Source organism: Eleginops maclovinus, chromosome 17, assembly GCF_036324505.1.
Source record: "Eleginops maclovinus isolate JMC-PN-2008 ecotype Puerto Natales chromosome 17, JC_Emac_rtc_rv5, whole genome shotgun sequence".
NCBI lineage: Eukaryota > Metazoa > Chordata > Actinopteri > Perciformes > Eleginopidae > Eleginops > Eleginops maclovinus.
Window position 1 is genome coordinate 13,099,131 of NC_086365.1, and position 17,786 is coordinate 13,116,916.

The 17,786-nt window shown below is 44.8% G+C and overlaps 1 protein-coding gene across 1 annotated transcript in view; it reads left to right on the forward strand.

The window, feature by feature from the left end:
• foxp2 (forkhead box P2) overlaps nt 1-17,395 on the forward strand; it is a 90,482-nt gene extending 73,087 nt beyond the window's left edge. Inside the window, 10 exon segments of the mRNA XM_063905891.1 lie at nt 2,102-2,189; nt 3,693-3,776; nt 6,525-6,735; nt 7,703-7,779; nt 7,947-8,048; nt 10,266-10,387; nt 10,589-10,614; nt 10,617-10,657; nt 11,401-11,708; nt 15,448-17,395. Of these exon segments, the coding sequence (XP_063761961.1) occupies nt 2,102-2,189; nt 3,693-3,776; nt 6,525-6,735; nt 7,703-7,779; nt 7,947-8,048; nt 10,266-10,387; nt 10,589-10,614; nt 10,617-10,657; nt 11,401-11,708; nt 15,448-15,592 (1,204 nt within the window). The 3' untranslated portion in view covers nt 15,593-17,395.
• The last annotated feature ends 391 nt before the right edge of the window (nt 17,396-17,786 follow it).

Consider the following 17,786-nt stretch of genomic DNA (forward strand, 5'->3'; position numbering starts at 1 on the left):
CTCTAAACTGAGGCATGAGCAGTAAACACAAACAGGATGCCTGACAGGGAGGAAGGTTTCCTCCACCTCTAAGGCTAAAACTAATACACACAAATGCTCCAGTTCAGATGAGTCACTGCGCCTCATACGAGAGAGCAGAGATAGAGCGAGATAAAAAAGGGGATTTTTAAAGAAGAAGACGAGATATTCTTTGCCAACCTCTCAGTAAATAAGGTGTTCTTTCATTTTTGTCTGTGTCCACCCCTCCTCCTCCTCCTCCTCCTCCTCCTCCTCCTTTTGTCTTTGTGTGGCATTATGAATGCACAGTAGGACATGCTGCCATTTGAATATTTCATAAATGCATGTAGTAATCTGCCTGTAATCGCCTTGCTAACTGGCCTGCAGTGTAAGGTGTGTGTGTGTGTGTGTGTGTGTGTGTGTGTGTGTGTGTGTGTGTGTGTGTGTGTGTGTGTGTGTGTGTGTGTGTGTGTGTGTGTGTGTGTGTGTGTGTGTGTGTGTGTGTGTGTGTGTGTGTGTGTGTGTGTGTGTGTGTGTGTGTGTGTGGAAGGAAAGAAAATAACTGCTCTCACAATGTATAAGGAAAACAAGCTTGTCGATGAGAGGCAAACTTAATAAAGATTTACCCCCCTCTTTTTTTTTGTAATGAGGTATCTTCAGGGACAGCGAGCAGCCCGCTCTGTGCTTTTGAAGCAGCTGTAATTCATGACACACGCCATACATCAAGTGCATAAGATAGCATTATGGGCAGTGAAATGAAAAGGGTATTTGCAACATTAGTTCCCTCATCCTGCGAGGGACGTGATTAAATGATTAATGTAATGCCCCCTTTTTGCATGCGCATTCTGAAACAGCAATTAGGCACAGGGCTGGAGAAACCCACGGGTTTGTCCCTCCCTCCTCACCCCTCCTTTTTATTTTATTTTAATGCTACCTCATTCTTGATTTATAATGAAAATGTCCCGAGCAGTAGACCAGCGATGGTTCTCAAAGTAAACGCGGAGATGGGATGGTTTTAAATGTGTGTAATTGAAAGGTACAGAGCTATTGTGATTACAAATGTCCTATTCAGCTTTTGATTGGCAGGCCCACAGAAGGCCGCTCTATGAGTTCTTGTTTTGCACATTGCAGATAAACAAGAAGGAGGAATACGTGGTGGCAGTGTGCATTTCTGTGTGTGCAGTGTTTGTGCAAACTGATGATAATGTAAGCGAGTGTGTTCTTAGATAAAGCCAGACAGAGCGAGGGAGATTTTGTACTCCCTCTAATGCACTGGAGGCAGCGCTGTAAATGATCATTGAAGGGTCTGCAAGCTAACCTATAATTACTGCAGATAAAGTGGCAGCTCTGGCATTTCATAAGCATGCCTCCTCAAAGCTTGCTTTGTGAGTTTGTCACCAATGATCATTTAGATAGAGGCTCATTACCCAGCATCACAACACTTTAGAAACCCCTTTTCGCCCCATATTTGTGTGTGTGTGCATATGTGTGCTTTAGCAGGAATAAAGGTCTATCTTAATGGTGAGGCTCTTTTGTGTCCTACAGACGAAATCCAATCAAGACTAAAACCCTCATTGACTGCTGTGGCTGTCTGGCTGCCTTTTTCTTCTAATGAGGCGAACACAAGCAGATACATTTAATATGTCTGCCTGGCGGATAATGCACCTTCCGTTGAAGAGACGCTTTTGTGTGTCAAATGTTGCTGGTGTTAAATTGTGCGTATTGTTTTCGGTAAACGAAGAAGACAAAGCCGTTCTGCTGGGCTAGCATCTTTTATTCTCAGCAGAAAGCAGCGCTCAGGGCGGGTGCTGAAGTTCGCCATCTAAACCGGCACAGGCCTATTGTCATGTTAAACACGGCACCACACACCGTCATGTTACTTCTAATTACCTCATTTCACAGTGAAACAATGCCTCCTAACACTATCCTATAGATGATTGTCCCGGTATAGAAATATTATCATTAAAACAAAACAGTGGAGAAGTTGATACTGTCATTATCATCCTCCACAGCTCGAATCAAATGAATAGGAGCTGTCGTCTGCTAGCTTAGTCATACTTTGAGTACTTCTGTAACATTTTCTTGTCTCTCCTTCTACTTGCAGGCACCTAAACAGTGAACACGCCCTGGATGACCGGAGCACGGCCCAGTGTAGAGTCCAGATGCAAGTCGTACAGCAGCTGGAAATACAAGTAAGTGTCTGTCCTTCAAAACCCCAGCAAAGCATTGTCTCTTTCTTACCATTGTCACATTTAGCAAACTCATTTAAGTCATTTATCATCCAGTCAAAACAATAAAAAGTTACGTGAGTGAGAGAAAGGCCAAACTGTGGTCTATTTCCCGACAAGCAGGACATACTGAATTCAACAAAGCCACTAAACAAAGGAATCCTCAGGCCTTACAACGAAAGCCATTATGGCAGTTTTAATTGAATTAAGCGTGTGCTTTATTTTCTCTGCTTTCTTTTTTTGTCTTCCTTTTTCTTTCCAATTAATAGCGAGCGCATCTCTCCCGGTCTGCTGTGTTAATTAACTGCACTTTGCACCTGAAGAAAGCTCAAAAGGAGGGAACTATTTTCAGTAGGTGGAGCGTGACCTTATTAAGAAGTCACGCTGGCTAGATAATGAGAGCTCTGATTGAGCGACGTTATTACTCAGCACCGACGACAACCGCTCGCTCCGTCTTTAGAAACAAATAGAAAAGTGTGTTTTAAAACGACTCACACAAAGTGCCAGCTGGAGTTTCTCTGTTCTAACCGAGCAAAGTTTAGATATAAAGTTATTATGATATATAAAAACGGGATCAATGCGACCCAACTTCCCTCCCTTGCTCTCCACCAGAGGCCAACACTTCCTCCCACACATTTTCGGTCCGATAAACAGTTTGTATTTAATTGTTAGGCATTTGTTTTTAAAGTAAATACATTCTGTTGCCATGTAGAAAGGGATCTATGTTATTTATTTTATCTTCTGTTTTGTTTTTCATTGAAACACAAAGCCATTGAAGCCTGTGCTTTACAGTGTGACCAATTACAGTGGTGCACTTGTGTTTGCTGTCCAGTCTCTTCTCGTTTCTCCCTTTCTCTTTCATTCCTCACTCCCACCATCCCTCGCTTCCTCCTTTTTCTTTTTCCACGAGAGCCGTCACTAGTAATGAGGCCCCGGCTCTGTGTGTGCGTGCACCTCTGTGTGTGTGAACGCCTACTTGCTTGTCTGTTTCTCTGTGTGTTTGCTTCTTGTGTGTGTGTGTGTATATCGGGGGGTTGAGCTCCTCACATGGTCCAGTCCCTGTCACTCCCTGTGAATTAGATTGATGATAGGCGATGGCTGTGGCCACTAACTGGACCGTGGAGGCGGGGCACCCTGGCCCCCTGTTTGCAAGACCCTTTCACCTCTCAGCAGCTGCTGGCTGCGCTCCATCCCCCTAACAGTGTCCACGGGACTTTGAGCAGACACTCAGCACCACCTAATTTATGACCCAACTAGCTTGTTACTGTCAGAGTCCCGCTGACCTAAATTCAGCTATTGACAAAAAGATGAAATGCTATTTGTTTAGCCTGACCTCTCCTCCCTGCAGCCTGTCTTCCATCACCAGCAGACCTGTCTCCCTTCCTCATGTCTCATATTCTCTTTTACCTCAGCCCTCCTCTAATCCACTCTCTTCTTCTTCTTCTTCTTCTTCTTCTCTCCTAACAGCTTTCTAAAGAACGTGAGCGTCTTCAGGCGATGATGGCCCACTTGCACATGCGGCCCTCGGAACCCAAGTCATCTCCCAAACCAGTGAGTGCATATTGCTCTGGCCACCGTAAACACACCGCCGCCCACACACAGAAAATGAACAGTTTAAGCACCCAGCAGTTGTGAGGCTGAGTGACAGTAGATGAAAGGCGAGCAGCGGGGGGTGGGGGGGAATGGGATTTGTAATACCGAGTGATATCTGCTTCTTATCAGGTGTTGTGCGCCGTGAGAGGACAAAGGAGTTTGGGAGTGTATTAGATGGCAGAGCGGTGGAGTCCTTGGCTAAAATGCAGGGTCATTTCTTCGTGATGGATATAATAGACCAAAACAACCTGTTGGCTGCTGATGACTGTTTGGCTCGGGAGCACTTGAACATGGAATGAGAGAGGAGAAGACATGTCATTTTAACAACAAACACCTGAAAATTACAGCCGAGTGGAGAAGACGGTGCGATGTTGACATAAATACCCGCCACTACTGAAATTGGTTCTAGAAAGAGAAAAAAAACTGTGAAAGGGGTCATTGAAGGAAAACGATGTCATTCGGCATGTATTTCTCTTTCTATTGCCTTTTACTTTTTGATGGGATGATTACAAATGCATTTCTCCCACCCAGTGTTTAAGATTTCTGAAATATTTGAGAGCAAAACATTGTTTCTGCTGCCTAGTAAGTGCTGCTTACATTTCTCCTCATCATGGAATGTAGATAATCACAAGATAGCATAATTATCCCATAATTCCATCAGGAATCAAACTCCCTTTTTTATTATTCAATCTCTCACTCTCTCTGTAGATTTTTTTTAATCTTCAAAACTCCCAGCAGCTTGGTTCCATCTCGTCCAATAAGGCATTTTGCAGCCTATAATCCACGGCTGAATATGAATGAATGATGCTAATGAAGTATTGCATTACATAAAGCACACATGAAAGAGCAGCTAATTGCATTTGATGGTGGGGGCAACTCAGACAGAATTCTTAAACGAACAGTTAAGTCTTCAGTTTTAAGGCTTCCCCGTGTTTTAGGATAAGGATTTGGTGTGGGGAACAACATCGATTTAAAAGTGACAAAACAAAGAGATATGATTGGTGGATGTAGAATCCCAGGTGGAGAAAAAGAAACAGTAGACACTCGATGAACTGTCTCCAATATGACCCCTATTCATTAAATGCAACCTTTTGGTCTCGAACGGACACAAATCAAAGTTAGCAAGGCTCCAAATTCTGAATAATAACATATCTGTAACTCTCTTAACCTTGAGTGTGTATTCAGATGAGCGGAGAGGTGACAAAGTGCCCGCTCCTCCCTCCATTTGACGTGAATCAATTCCATTTTGCAACATAAATAAAATGGGATTGTACTTTTGCAAACATGTCACGCTTGTTGCCGTGCCTCGTAGGTGAAGAGGGCGGCGAAAAAATACGTTTTAGTGTTATAAATATACACGCCCATACATTAAGGCATGTATTGTGAATTCAGTTTGCATACTTCAAGGTTTTTTCTGTTCTGTTGCTGTTAAATGTCTAGCAGGCTTCAGGGAATACCACTCATGTCATGAACTCAACCGCTATGAATGAAACACCCGTCCATGGAATTAAAATAGGGTCAAATAGAACAAAAAACATACTGGGAATAACGACCAGTACGTGTTTTTCTATCATTTGTAAGACAATACTTTGAAGAACCACTTTTAATAATCAATCAGACATTTGGCTTTATACAGTATATACCCCCGCCTCAACTATCGTCCTCATTCTGGCCTGTATGTGCAGCCAGCCCTCGTCCCGTCACTGCAGCAGCTCATTACAGCTAAGTGGGCATAATTATCCTCTGAATCCCCCTGCATCCACTGGGCTCTCTCAAACTTGACATTTCATCCTATTTATCAACACATGCCTCAAATGACCGCTGATACCTTCCCCTCAGCCCCACCGCTCCGTCTCTCAGCGCCTTCAGGCTCCCCCCGCCACCTCCAACCCCACAGTTCCCTTCCTTCTTTCAAGTCGCTTTTAATTCAAACTCCGGCGTCCAAGGCATTTCCACTTGTAGACTCACAATTAAGGCAATTTGGTTTGAATATGTAACGATGTCATTACCATTCGGGCTAAATTAGCGCGGAGACTAAAAGGTCAGTCAGGAATTTTCCACTCGGTTAGAGCCTCTCACATGAGATTTGGGAGGCGAAAGTGGTGGAAAAAAGGCCGGACGATTAGCGAGCGCGGTTGGCATTCGAGCCAGAGGTGACTCTCCGGTCCCTGATGTTGAAGGAGACAAGGACAGCAGTCCTCATAACTGTCCACACAAGTTTGTTGTATCAAATAGAGAATATGAAATTCTACGACTTGTTAATCATCCTCAGATTAATCAGCTATTACTCTAATACTATCTAGCTGTGATTTGTTATGATAGCAGGGTTTTTGGCCGCCTAGAGTTCCTGCCAACCTCTATGAAAGAAGGAACTTTTATTCCGGATTTGATCTGCTCTCTGCGTCAGTGTGAAAGGGTTATGGGTGGTTGCAGTAGGGGAGATGGAGGAGGAGGGAGGGAGTGATAAATAGAGAGATAAAGAGAGATGGGGCCGGGATAACACGGAGGCTGATCGTTGGATAATCTCAAGCAGCGTGCTCTAATTAGAATTCTTATGATACAATTTGGTGGTTGTAATTAGTGGAGATGGGCTGGCTCCTCTCCTTGTTAGTGGATGGAAACACAGCTGTGTGAGAGAGGAGGCGAGCACACACTCCGTCAGAGAAAGTAACGCCTTCCTCTCTTTCCTCATCTCTCCGCCCACAGCTCAACTTGGTGTCCAGCGTCACCATGTCCAAGAACCTGCCCTCGGCATCGCCCCCCAACTTACCTCAGACGCCCACCACGCCCACAGCTCCCATCACGCCCATGACGGCCATGCCCCAGGTGCCGTCAGTACTGGGAGGAGCCAACGTCCCCAGCATGGGAGCCATGCGCAGACGCCACTCGGACAAATACTCCATGCCTCTGTCGTCAGGTAGGACCAACTACTCAGCGCTGTGCATGACACACTCACACACACACACACTCTCACACACACACACACATACACACACACACACACACACACACACACACACACACACACACACACACACACACACACACACACACACACACACACACAACAAACTGCTACGTCAGTGCAATTCAGTCTCAAGATAATCTGTTCACACACACACACACACACACACACACTGATCAATGAAAACATCTGTATTATAGATGCTCACAATCTGACACAACATGACTTGGATTTAAATCTGATTTTTTCCACCAAATTTAAACTCTGCACTATTAAACGCACTCAACCCATGATGGTATTGTAGTCCTCTTTCAGAACACACACAGACACACACGTGAACACACACTGACACAAACGCACACACCCACAGAGGCTTGTTGGTCTTAGACAATGTGAGCCGTCTGCTGCGGTTTGTAAAAAGCAAAGCCTGTGTTTAATCACTCTATATGTAAATAGACAAGAACTTCTTCTGTGCATAAATATTACATGAATGTTAATTAAGTTCAAATAATGGTGAACAAAACTACAATATTTATTACATTAAGACATCCCATGTATTAAGCTTTGCATTTTAAACGGTCCGTCTTTGATGTTTGTATTTACTCTGTGTTTAGCGCGAGCACATCAATTATTCAACTCCACCCTAACTAACTACACGGATCTCATTTTATGGATGTATTAGTGTTTAAGATCCCTCGCGAGAGAGATTAATTAAAAATGCATTTTGTTAGACATAGAAAATGCTGATTTGATGTGCTCCCTGTAACCCCTAACCCCCCACCCTCTCTTTCTCCCCCCTTTTCCCTCTCTTTCCCACCACCCCCTTGTAATTTGATGAAACCTTGAAACCAATGCAATACCTAAAGGAATCAAATTTACCCAATTATTTCAGGTGGTGACACAGTATTTATTTTTCCAGAGATCGCCCCAAACTACGAGTTTTATAAAAACGCAGATGTCAGACCGCCATTTACTTATGCAACCCTCATAAGACAGGTGAGTGGGAAATAAATTAACTTTGCCTGATTAGATTAAAATTAATTGCTGCATGAATCACGGCAGCTCTCTCAATCCGTTGCTGTGTGTGTGTGTGTGTGTGTGTGTCTGTGTGTGTGTCAGTTAGTCTCGTTAGTAAACCATTATTTGATGTCATCTCATTTCAGGCTATCATGGACTCTGCCGACATGCAGTTAACGCTTAATGAAATCTACAGCTGGTTCACACGCACGTTCGCCTACTTCAGACGCAACGCTGCGACTTGGAAGGTAACCTTGATGAACCCCCCCCACCCCCTTCTACGTAACCCCGCACCTTCACCTCGCCGGAGTCAAAAAACCCGAAGAAAGCTCATATTTACACAAAGATTAGCACTCCTCTCCCCTTTCATCCTCGTACTTATTTTTTCCGCCTTTTCCATTTGAAAGGAAAAAAATGACGCCGTCTCCGATATCGTTTTTCTAATTTGCCGCAATTAATAGCGAAGGCTTGGCGAGGAGAGGAGAGGGCTGTGAGCCACTAATTATACAGCAGCCACTCCATCATCAGCACCTTTTGTTAAAACAGACACCCCACCTCCTACTCCTGAAACCACCTTCTCTCGCATATCATTGGTTAATTAGGAAGAAAGATGGCTGTTAACCAGCTCTCAGTGGCGCGGGGGGGGAAGGCCTCATGTACACATAAACTGTGTCTCAAAGAGGGGTTAAGGGTGTGGAACTAAAGCAGGGGTGGGGGAAGTGAGAATTGGCCTGTCATGGAGGGAGCGCTCTTTATTTACCCACACAAAGGGGCCCATTTGTATATCTGTCCGTGCAACTTTATTGTCCTGTCTGCCTGCACAAAGATGGTGAAAAATGTCTTCCCCGCAGCACACTTCGTTTGAACCAGAAGTGTGTCTGCCCGCTGATAAAGAAAGGCCCCGCTGAGCGCCAGTGTTTTTATCCCGTGGCCCCCGCGCCTCGTTCGTTAGCCGCCTTTAGCCTTTGTGGCGGCACTGAAGGAAAGCCTGGACCAGCCGCTCATCAGCATGCAAGACATGGCGCGCCACTAGATTTAGCAAAGTGAATTAATTTGGATTTGGGATGCAAATGAGCACATGGGCGTGTGATCACCAATTCAGGAGGGCACGCCAAAAAGATCGTTGCCCTTTTCCAGTTTGTTAGGTGCAGTGATGTTTTGCTGTGTGATAATGTTGTGACAGGATGTGTTCTCTGGCGGCTGAAAAACAACATGTTTGTAAATGTATTTCCCGTGATTTAATAGCAATGATATCACAATGACATTTAAACGGTGTCCCGGCCACACATAATAACCAATGTGATGTATTTACCTCCACCACCCCCCCTGTAAGCATTAGTGGGATGATCAGCGCTGGGCTTTGATTAACGGAGAGAATTTGTTTTTTTATAGAGAAAAGAAAGAAATGAAAGGTAGTTTAATATCTCAGCGTCTTCTCATCAGCTCAAAAGAAGGATCTAACCCCCCCAATCCCACTTTCCCCTCTCTCTTTCTCCCTCACCCAGAAGCTTATTAGTTCTAACTATATAGCATGCATAATAAAACTGCTCATTTGCTCATTAATATTAAAATTATCATATTCAGAGCCATGGGCATTAAGATCAATCAAATCCTGGGATTTTCAGGTCAGATGCGAGATCTGCTTATGAGATTTTTTTCGTTCTTTTTTTTTGAAGCCCTTCTTCTTGGAGAAAGAGCAGTACACAGCGAGGGAAAGGACATGATAAATATGAGAGGCAGGGATATTAAACCCGAGGTTATTATTTGTAGACTCTGATGCATGTTTTAATTACGGTCATATGGTGGAATTAATAAAATAGAGCTTTTTCTCTTATTTTGCCACTAATGAAAACACCTTACCGGCTACATTACAAAAGATATATCACGTTTTAATTTAAATACAGCTTTGATAATACATTTCAAAGATAATAGTGTCATGTAAGCTTGTATTCAACGCCACACGTGACAGCACATGGAGGATATTTGGACATATAGATGTCAGAGACCTTAATCTTCCTCATCCGTACATGCACACACACTTCCTGACACTGGGGCCTCCTGATGAGTGTCTTTTTATTCTTGCGATACTGTCATCTTTAAAGCGACGTGTCCATTAAGAGAAATGCTTTTCTGGAGTCGAAAGGGTTACTGACATCACCATTATCAAGGCCGGCATTACCACTTCTGTCACCACCATAAGCCATTCGCTATGCTGATTACCTCCTTTTAGCCTACTTACTCTGATTGATATGTACTGTGTGCAGGACTTGTAAGAGCATTCGCTCTCACTCAATTTTTACTAATTAAATCAATGGTGCGTGAATGTTAAGAATTTCTTCAAAATGCCAGAAAAAAAATCAATTTCCCAGCCTTCTTTCTTTCTTTTTTTCTTACTTGATGGTTAGTGAATGCATATGATTAGGTTTTACCTCATCCCTCTGACCCGGTGTCACGTCTCTCTGCAGAACGCCGTGCGCCACAACCTCAGTCTGCACAAGTGCTTTGTGCGCGTGGAGAACGTGAAGGGGGCGGTGTGGACGGTGGATGAGATGGAGTACCAGAAACGCAGGTCGCAGAAGATCACAGGGTACGCTTTCGGTCACGTCTCCTTAGATCCAGATCTGAAGGTCAACGACAGAAAGAGGAGAATCAAAACGCCTCAATTCTGTCTCTGAAACCTCTGTCTGTGTCTTCTGTACAGTACAGTCTTCCTGCTATCAGTTTCAACATTTGATATAGTTCCAGCTTGATGATTATGTACTCGTTTCTTTCCTGTTTGTTTCTCCAGAAGCCCATCACTTGTGAAGAACCTGCCTCCAGTCTCGGCTACGGATCGGCACTAAACGCCAGTTTACAGGTATGAACCCGTGACTCAGCGGCTGCCTGTTTATCTGACTGGCAGGCAGGAGAGCTGCCGGCTGAGGAGTGACTGAGTGAGCGTGGCTGCGGTGAACAACAGGGCCAGACATTAGCACATATAAGAGGAAGTTTTTTTCCTAACTCAGGTTTCTGTAATCTCTTCCCCGCCTCCCTCTCTCCTTCCTGTCAGACTCACTCGGCCCCCCTGTGGTCGAGTCAGGGAGCAGCTCTCCTTCTTTCTCCTCTTCCCCCCTCCTCTCAGCTGTGGCAGCCACTCCAGATTGATAGTGGCATGTTCGAATGCAAGGGCATGTGCATTAATATTTATCTAAGCTGTCATAAATGATTTGGCTTCACGGTGTACGCCGGCGAGGTGCTCATGGCGAAAACTTTAAAAGTTTAATCACTGTATATAACTTTAATGCGCGGCAGGCGAAAGTGTCAGGAGTTTTTATTATTTTGAGGTAAAGTTTGGGGGACTTTTTTTTTTTAATAGCCACTCCACGCAAGGGCATATAAATGGCAGCTGGGGGGGGGAGTTGTCAGCAAGGTGTCACAGGGGGAACAATCTGAGACGATCTGTGTTTAATAATTTCTGTTAAATCTCACTCCTCACCTGCTACTCTTCCTCTCACACTCTTCCTCCCACCTTGCCCTCGTGTCATCCCTCATCCAACATTCACTTGGCTCCCTACCTACTTTTTAATCCTCAATATCTCCCCCCCCCCTCCCGTCCTGCAGGCTGCCCTGGCAGAGACCTCCCTGCCCTTGCTGGGGACCCCCGGCCTCATGAACAGCGGCTCCACGGGCCCCATGGGAGGCAGCTGCCACGGCCTCCTCGGCGGCGACCCGTCCATCCTGACGGGCGGCAGTCCGCCTGGATATTTGGGCGGGAGTCCACCCGGGCTGTTGGGAGGCAGCCCCCCAGGTATGCTGGGTTGCAGCCCCCCTACCCTGCTGCAGTCAGCCCACGAGGGACTCAACGGCGCCTTCGACCACCTGGACACCAACGGACACAGCAGCCCCGGATACTCCCCCCCAGTACACATGTGAGTCCCCCACACAGTTCAAATGTTAAATCATAATCACGGCTCGTTTGTTTTTTACAATTCCTCAAACAAAAATAGAATTTGGTGAAAATATTATTAGATTTTTTGGTTAAATGTCAAGAGGAAATAAGAACTCATTATCCCAGCATCCCTCCCTGCTCACTCGCTGCGGCGTCTGAAAGATAATTGTGTCACATTTCTTATGAAACTGAGAATGCAAGCACATGTTCCCCCCCCCCCCCTCCCTCCCTCCACTCCTGCACTGAATCCGCTCGATGTCCTCGTGCCCTTTGTTAGTTTAATTGCCTGATAGTTAACCCACGGTACCAGTGTGTTCCTCTGTATGCCATGACCCCGGGGCAAGGTTCAGTTTCCTGTGTGTGCATCCCCCTCATACACTCCTGTCTCTGCTGTGCTAATTTCAATGGCACCGTGCTAATACCTGAGGAGGGCCTGGGATAACAGTTAGTTCTGAGTCTATAAATAGACTCTATTACACACCCGTCTTTAATTACACCACTGTGTGCGTTATAAGAGTTTAGCTGCCATGTTTTATGCAGGCCTGTTCCTTTTAATAATGAGCTGGTGTAATTACTTTTAAAAAATCCCTCCTCTTCCCATCTCTGTTTTAATGGAGCTGAGAGAAAGACAGTGTTTTTAAAACATTCATGTCTGAGCCCGTGACGTCACACAGGGCTGAAAGCAGCATGCAGGGAAAAACACACACACACACACTTTGAGACAAACAGAAGTTACACATTAGGGATTGTCACCCACTGTCCGTCAGCGCTCGTGTTGCAGAGTCAGGCTCACCACTCCTGTAATGGAGAAAGGATGCACCTCGGGCTCCATGAAGTGAGGTCTGAAGAGTGTTTGGGTTGGTTCACAGGCGTCCATACCTTAATCTGTACGGACGTGTTTACCCCCCCTCTGAAATGGGGATGTTAAGTAGAGCAAATGTGCCCGGCACCAGACCGAGTCCCAGCGTTAGCTCTCCCTCAGGTTCATTCAACTTTTAGTAACCGGACAGCATTGACTTTCCTGCTCCTTGCCTCCCTCTCTGGCCTTGACACTGACATGAGTGGCTGTGCAGGATGAGATGCACCCCCCCTCCCCCTCCCCCTGACTTTACACAGCCACGACAACCTCAAAATGGAAGAAATGTGTTTTTCATGACTGGCTTTTTCCAGGATGTTGTCTTAAATAATGGAGGGGCTTGTAGCACTAAACTAAATAGAACGGCACCTCTAAGGCCTTTCTCCGGAGAGGACCAGCCAGTCAATCCAACAATTAGACAACCCTCCCCCCCCTCCTCAGCGTCTGAAGGTTAATGCTATCTGCTTAACCGCAAAACCAGAGTGCCCCAGGCCATACTGCGTGTGTATGTGCAACACACTGCTCAGGGGTATGCTTTAAAAAGAAGCAGCACCAGGACTCGGTAAAATCAGGGCGAGGAAATTAGCAACTTCACACTAAAGAGTGGAATATTTCCTCCTGGTCAGATTAAAGAGGAATCTGCTCCATATCCATTTATTTCATCAGCTGTCTGCTCTAATTGTTTGGCGACCGCCTCTCTGTGTTAATGAATCGCAGTGAGATGTTATGAATGACTTTGATTGGCCCCTCGGTCCTCACCCCCTTGCCTTCAACCTCTCCTGTCCCCCAACCTACCATTAAGGCCGTGGAGTAATGACCTTATTTGCATCCCTGACATACCTCTGCATGATTGCTGGTGCTAATCTGCCATAGATGTGAGAGCAGGCACCTCAGAGCACACACACTCACACACACACACAGAGAGACGCGTATTTATTGCGCCGCAACGTCCGGCGTTTACTCCTGAGTGACTCAGTAATGGCAGCTAGCCATTAAGCGCTAAACGGCTCATCCACATATTTTAATAAAGTGTCAGACGCTCCGGCCGCTGGATGTGTCTCTGCATATTTCTCCTTCAGAGGCACACAAACACTTTACGAGCTGTGAGGATCACAGAGGAGGGAACTGGTCAGCGGTAATTAAATATCAAATAACACTTTGATGTGGTCCTAAGCATGTTAGTGTTTATGTTTGTTTACAACACACTCCGGTGGGCCTCCATGAGTGAGGCTGATTTATTAACAGGTAATTCAAGACAATACAGGCGGGGTAATTCAACATTACATTAAAAAAAGGCTGAATTATTGACAAATACTGTCCAATTATATCATCTCTTTATGTAGTTAAGTACAAATAACAACAGAGACTGACTTCATCATTGATATAGATGCATTTTTTAATGGAAACCAGTAACAATTTTCAGGTTTGACAATAAAATGTACAGCAGATCTTTACTTTTAATACACCCAATTTGTTTTTTTTAAAGGTGTTATCATTAAAGTATCAATAATCCCTTTAAAAGCTTTATGTAGTAAGTACAAACAACAACAGAGACTGACTTTATTAGAAAGAAATCCAAACACTACCAATTTTGAGGCTTGACAATTAAATGTATGGCTAGTCTTAACATTTTTCACATCGCACATTCATTTTTCAGATTGTTTCATATGTGTAATCATTGAGTCTAAAAAAAAAAGTTAAAAACATAATATTTTCTCCATGAATCTGAGGGTCACAAACCGCCCTCCCCCCTCCTGCGTCCCTCCTCCTCTTCAGAACATTAATTTACAGTATTTGACTCTGAGTATTAAATTCATCTGTACCTTTTCAAATTCAAAGACCCTCACCTTCCTCTCCCCCCCCTTCCACTGATGAAGGCAGCCCGGGAGAGGCTACGTCCTAACGCAGCACCACTTGATAACTCCCCCCCCCCCATACTCCCCCCTCTCAAAGTCTGCAGGGATCCTCCGATGCATCCGATGTGTCAGAAATAATTAGGTTTTGTCAGATTTATCATCGTGGCACAAGCCCCTCTCCCCGGCTCGGGCCCTGGATCATGTCCTGCCTTGTTTGTGTGTGACAGCATTATTATTCTTTTTAGTCGCCCAACACTTTTTTTTTCTCCCCTTCCGCCCACTCCTCTGTTGTTCTGACGGCAGAGTCCCGCTCAGCGCTGCTTCCTGCCCGCCGCTTATTGACAGTGGCTAAAGATATTCATCCATTTAGAGTTAAAAACATGTATCATGGTGTCCGAGCGAACTGCCGGGGCTGAAGTTGATTAATGGCAGAACCTAGCTGCCGGTTTTTCCTCTCGAGGAGCGACACGCACAGTCCCTGCATATTAACGAGTGGCTGCGCTTTCTATTAACTAGATAAAAAAGCCTCTCCTCTGCCTTTGCTCCAGGGGGCTCAGGGATGAGAAATTCTCCATTATTTATCATGTGGCCTGTTTCCCCCCCCCTCCCCTCCTCCTCCTCCCTTTTTTCCTTTTTCATGTATTTCAACCTGGTGTCATCAGTAAACTTTTAAATGCCAAACATGTCTGGAACATCACAGCTTATCGGCCTTACAGGGGCCGTGTTTTTCCATGCAATTTTCATGCGCTTACTTACAGTAGACGTGAGGCATCGTGTCGAATTAGCGTCTCACAAACAACATGCTTGTTTCCCTCACTAGATAATGCATGTCAGGGATGCTGTGTGCCATTTTTTTGACACTGGAAAACATTTATCTGCGAGCATAGCACCACAGTAATTACCAGGAACCCTTTTCCTCTTACTGTGATGATTAAAAGGCTTTTTAAAATGACCAGTGAGATCAAAAAAGTGCGATTCTAAATACATCTATTGTGCTTTTTCCGCAGGCCACAGATTCACGTGAAGGAGGAGCCGCTCAACATGGACGACGAGGACTGTCCGATGTCACTGGTGACGACAGCCAATCACAGTCCAGAGCTGGACGACGACCGGGAGCTGGAGGAAGGGAACTTATCAGAAGACCTGGAGTGACTAGGATACCGTTTTTGGCCGACGTATCCCTCCGCCCCGCCGCACTGTTTCTCCCTCACAGACCTCCTGCTAGACTAAAGAAACCACTCCACCGTCCAAGCAAACCCACAGCTGACTCTCTCTGTGTCTCTCTGACTATTTATTGAGCATGCGTCCGGATGGAGACTGGTCCAAAGGAACTCTTTGTCGCAGCCCTTTGGGAACACGACAGGCATGAAATGTCTGATTCAAAAGAAAAACTTCATTAGAGACGGCCACGTACAGTACGAGGACGATGGACTCATGGATACCGGGAGAAGAAAAAAACAAATCACATTCTGTTGAAGCTAGCGGCCTCATATACTGCCAAAAAGGAAGACGTTTTATGTTTGTGAATAATCCAAACCCCTCCCTCCAGTAGTTGTTCATGTCTAGAGACGATTGCTGGTTCAATTCAAGTTGTTGCTCTGTTTTCATTTGCACAGGAGTAGTCTCAGAACCCCGTGTCACTGCCTGTATGTTGCTACGATTATGAATAACAGTATATTATTTTTAGCTTCTTTTCTTTTTAAACCATGGTTAATTTCCAAATCTGACACCACCAACTGTAAATGCCATTCCCTGAATCACACACCGGAAATCTGCGGAACCAAGACTGTTGTTGCAGCTGTCCAAAAAAAAAAAGAGAAAAAACAAAGTTGGCTTCCAGTCGATTATCTGTTGTGGTTAGAAGTAAAAAGAAAACTGGAAATTAAGTTGGGGGTAAAAATACTAGTTTGTATAAAGCACCATTTACAAAACAGATGCATCATTTTCCTCTTGCTGTCCTCTTTACCTCCTCGTTCTAAAGCTTTGTCTACCTGCAAACAGTCACAGGCAACAGCTAGAAACCAAAGCCAACACTAGCAATGGCCAATAGCTTATAGACAGAAGCCGCCAAACTCCTCTTGGTCCGTCTTCTGCGACTTTAAACTCGTACAAAGAGAAGCTTTCGTTCCGCAAACTACCTTCGAATAACCTCTGGGATTGTTTCATTTAGCCCTATACAAAGATGATCACGAGACAGAAAGAGAGAGGGGGAAATAAATGCTGATTTTGATGTGTAATTTGATAAACTCATAGAGCGTCCACTTTGGAGATTTTCTGCCAGACGTACTGTAGCTATAAAAAAAAGGTGATGTGATGTTGCAGGCATTTAGTGCTGGTGACTGGTAGAGAGCAGCTAACTGTAAAAGTGGATCATGACCAAAACAAAACATTTGTGTGTTCAATGGAAGTGCAGAAACATTGTGTTGTTGTGAAGTTTCTTTTGCATTACACCTTTTTCTCTTTTTTTATTTCCATGATTTTTTTCTAACCTGGTGAATTTGTAATGTTCTAAGTGGGACTGTCAAAATAATGTCACGTCTTATTTTCCGTGGCGGTTTTTCCGAGGCCGCGTCGAAAAACTGAAAACATCACTAACCAAACATGAAAAATATCTAGTGAAGCCAAATAAGTCATAATTTCAAGTTGATATGAAATGGCTTGGTTACCATGTGAAAGCAAATAATAATAGCCATTTCAGAAGAGGAGATCGGAGGTGAGGATTTGCTTTAACGTCATCAATACTCATCGTGTGGTTCATAGCTTCGAAACTATATAGATACACCCGGTGTCGGCACTGATGTACTCTGTATGGGTAACCAGCTTTTTATAACACACTTGGTATTTATAGAGACTAAAGAAATATAGTGCATCCCATCATATCCCTCACGGTCATCTAGAAAAGTGTTGTTGCTTTAAAGGTCATTTCTGTTTTCAGTAAACCAAAGTTACACAAAATTCTGCCTCCTCTTGTACGGGATAAAGAAATGCTAATCCAACCACACACACACACACACACCCTGTCAGAGACTAGCATACATGTGCGCGGACACACACACACACACACACACGCAGACCCCGAGCTTTTGGTCTGCCAACCTTCCTCGCTTCGGTCCGGCTGCAGAGGATGCACGCCGTCAGAGAGCCGGCTAGGGGCTTTGCATCGTGCTGTAACGACCAAAATGGAAACACTGTGCGTATGTTGTTTTCAAGTGTTGCGCCAAGCTGAGGAATTGGCTGTAAGAGCTTAACACGCAGACACGTGCGGTACTGTACAAACACGCAGCATGTAAAGCACACACACACGCCAGTTTCACGTCAAGAGGGCCCAGGAACAAAGCTTATCCCT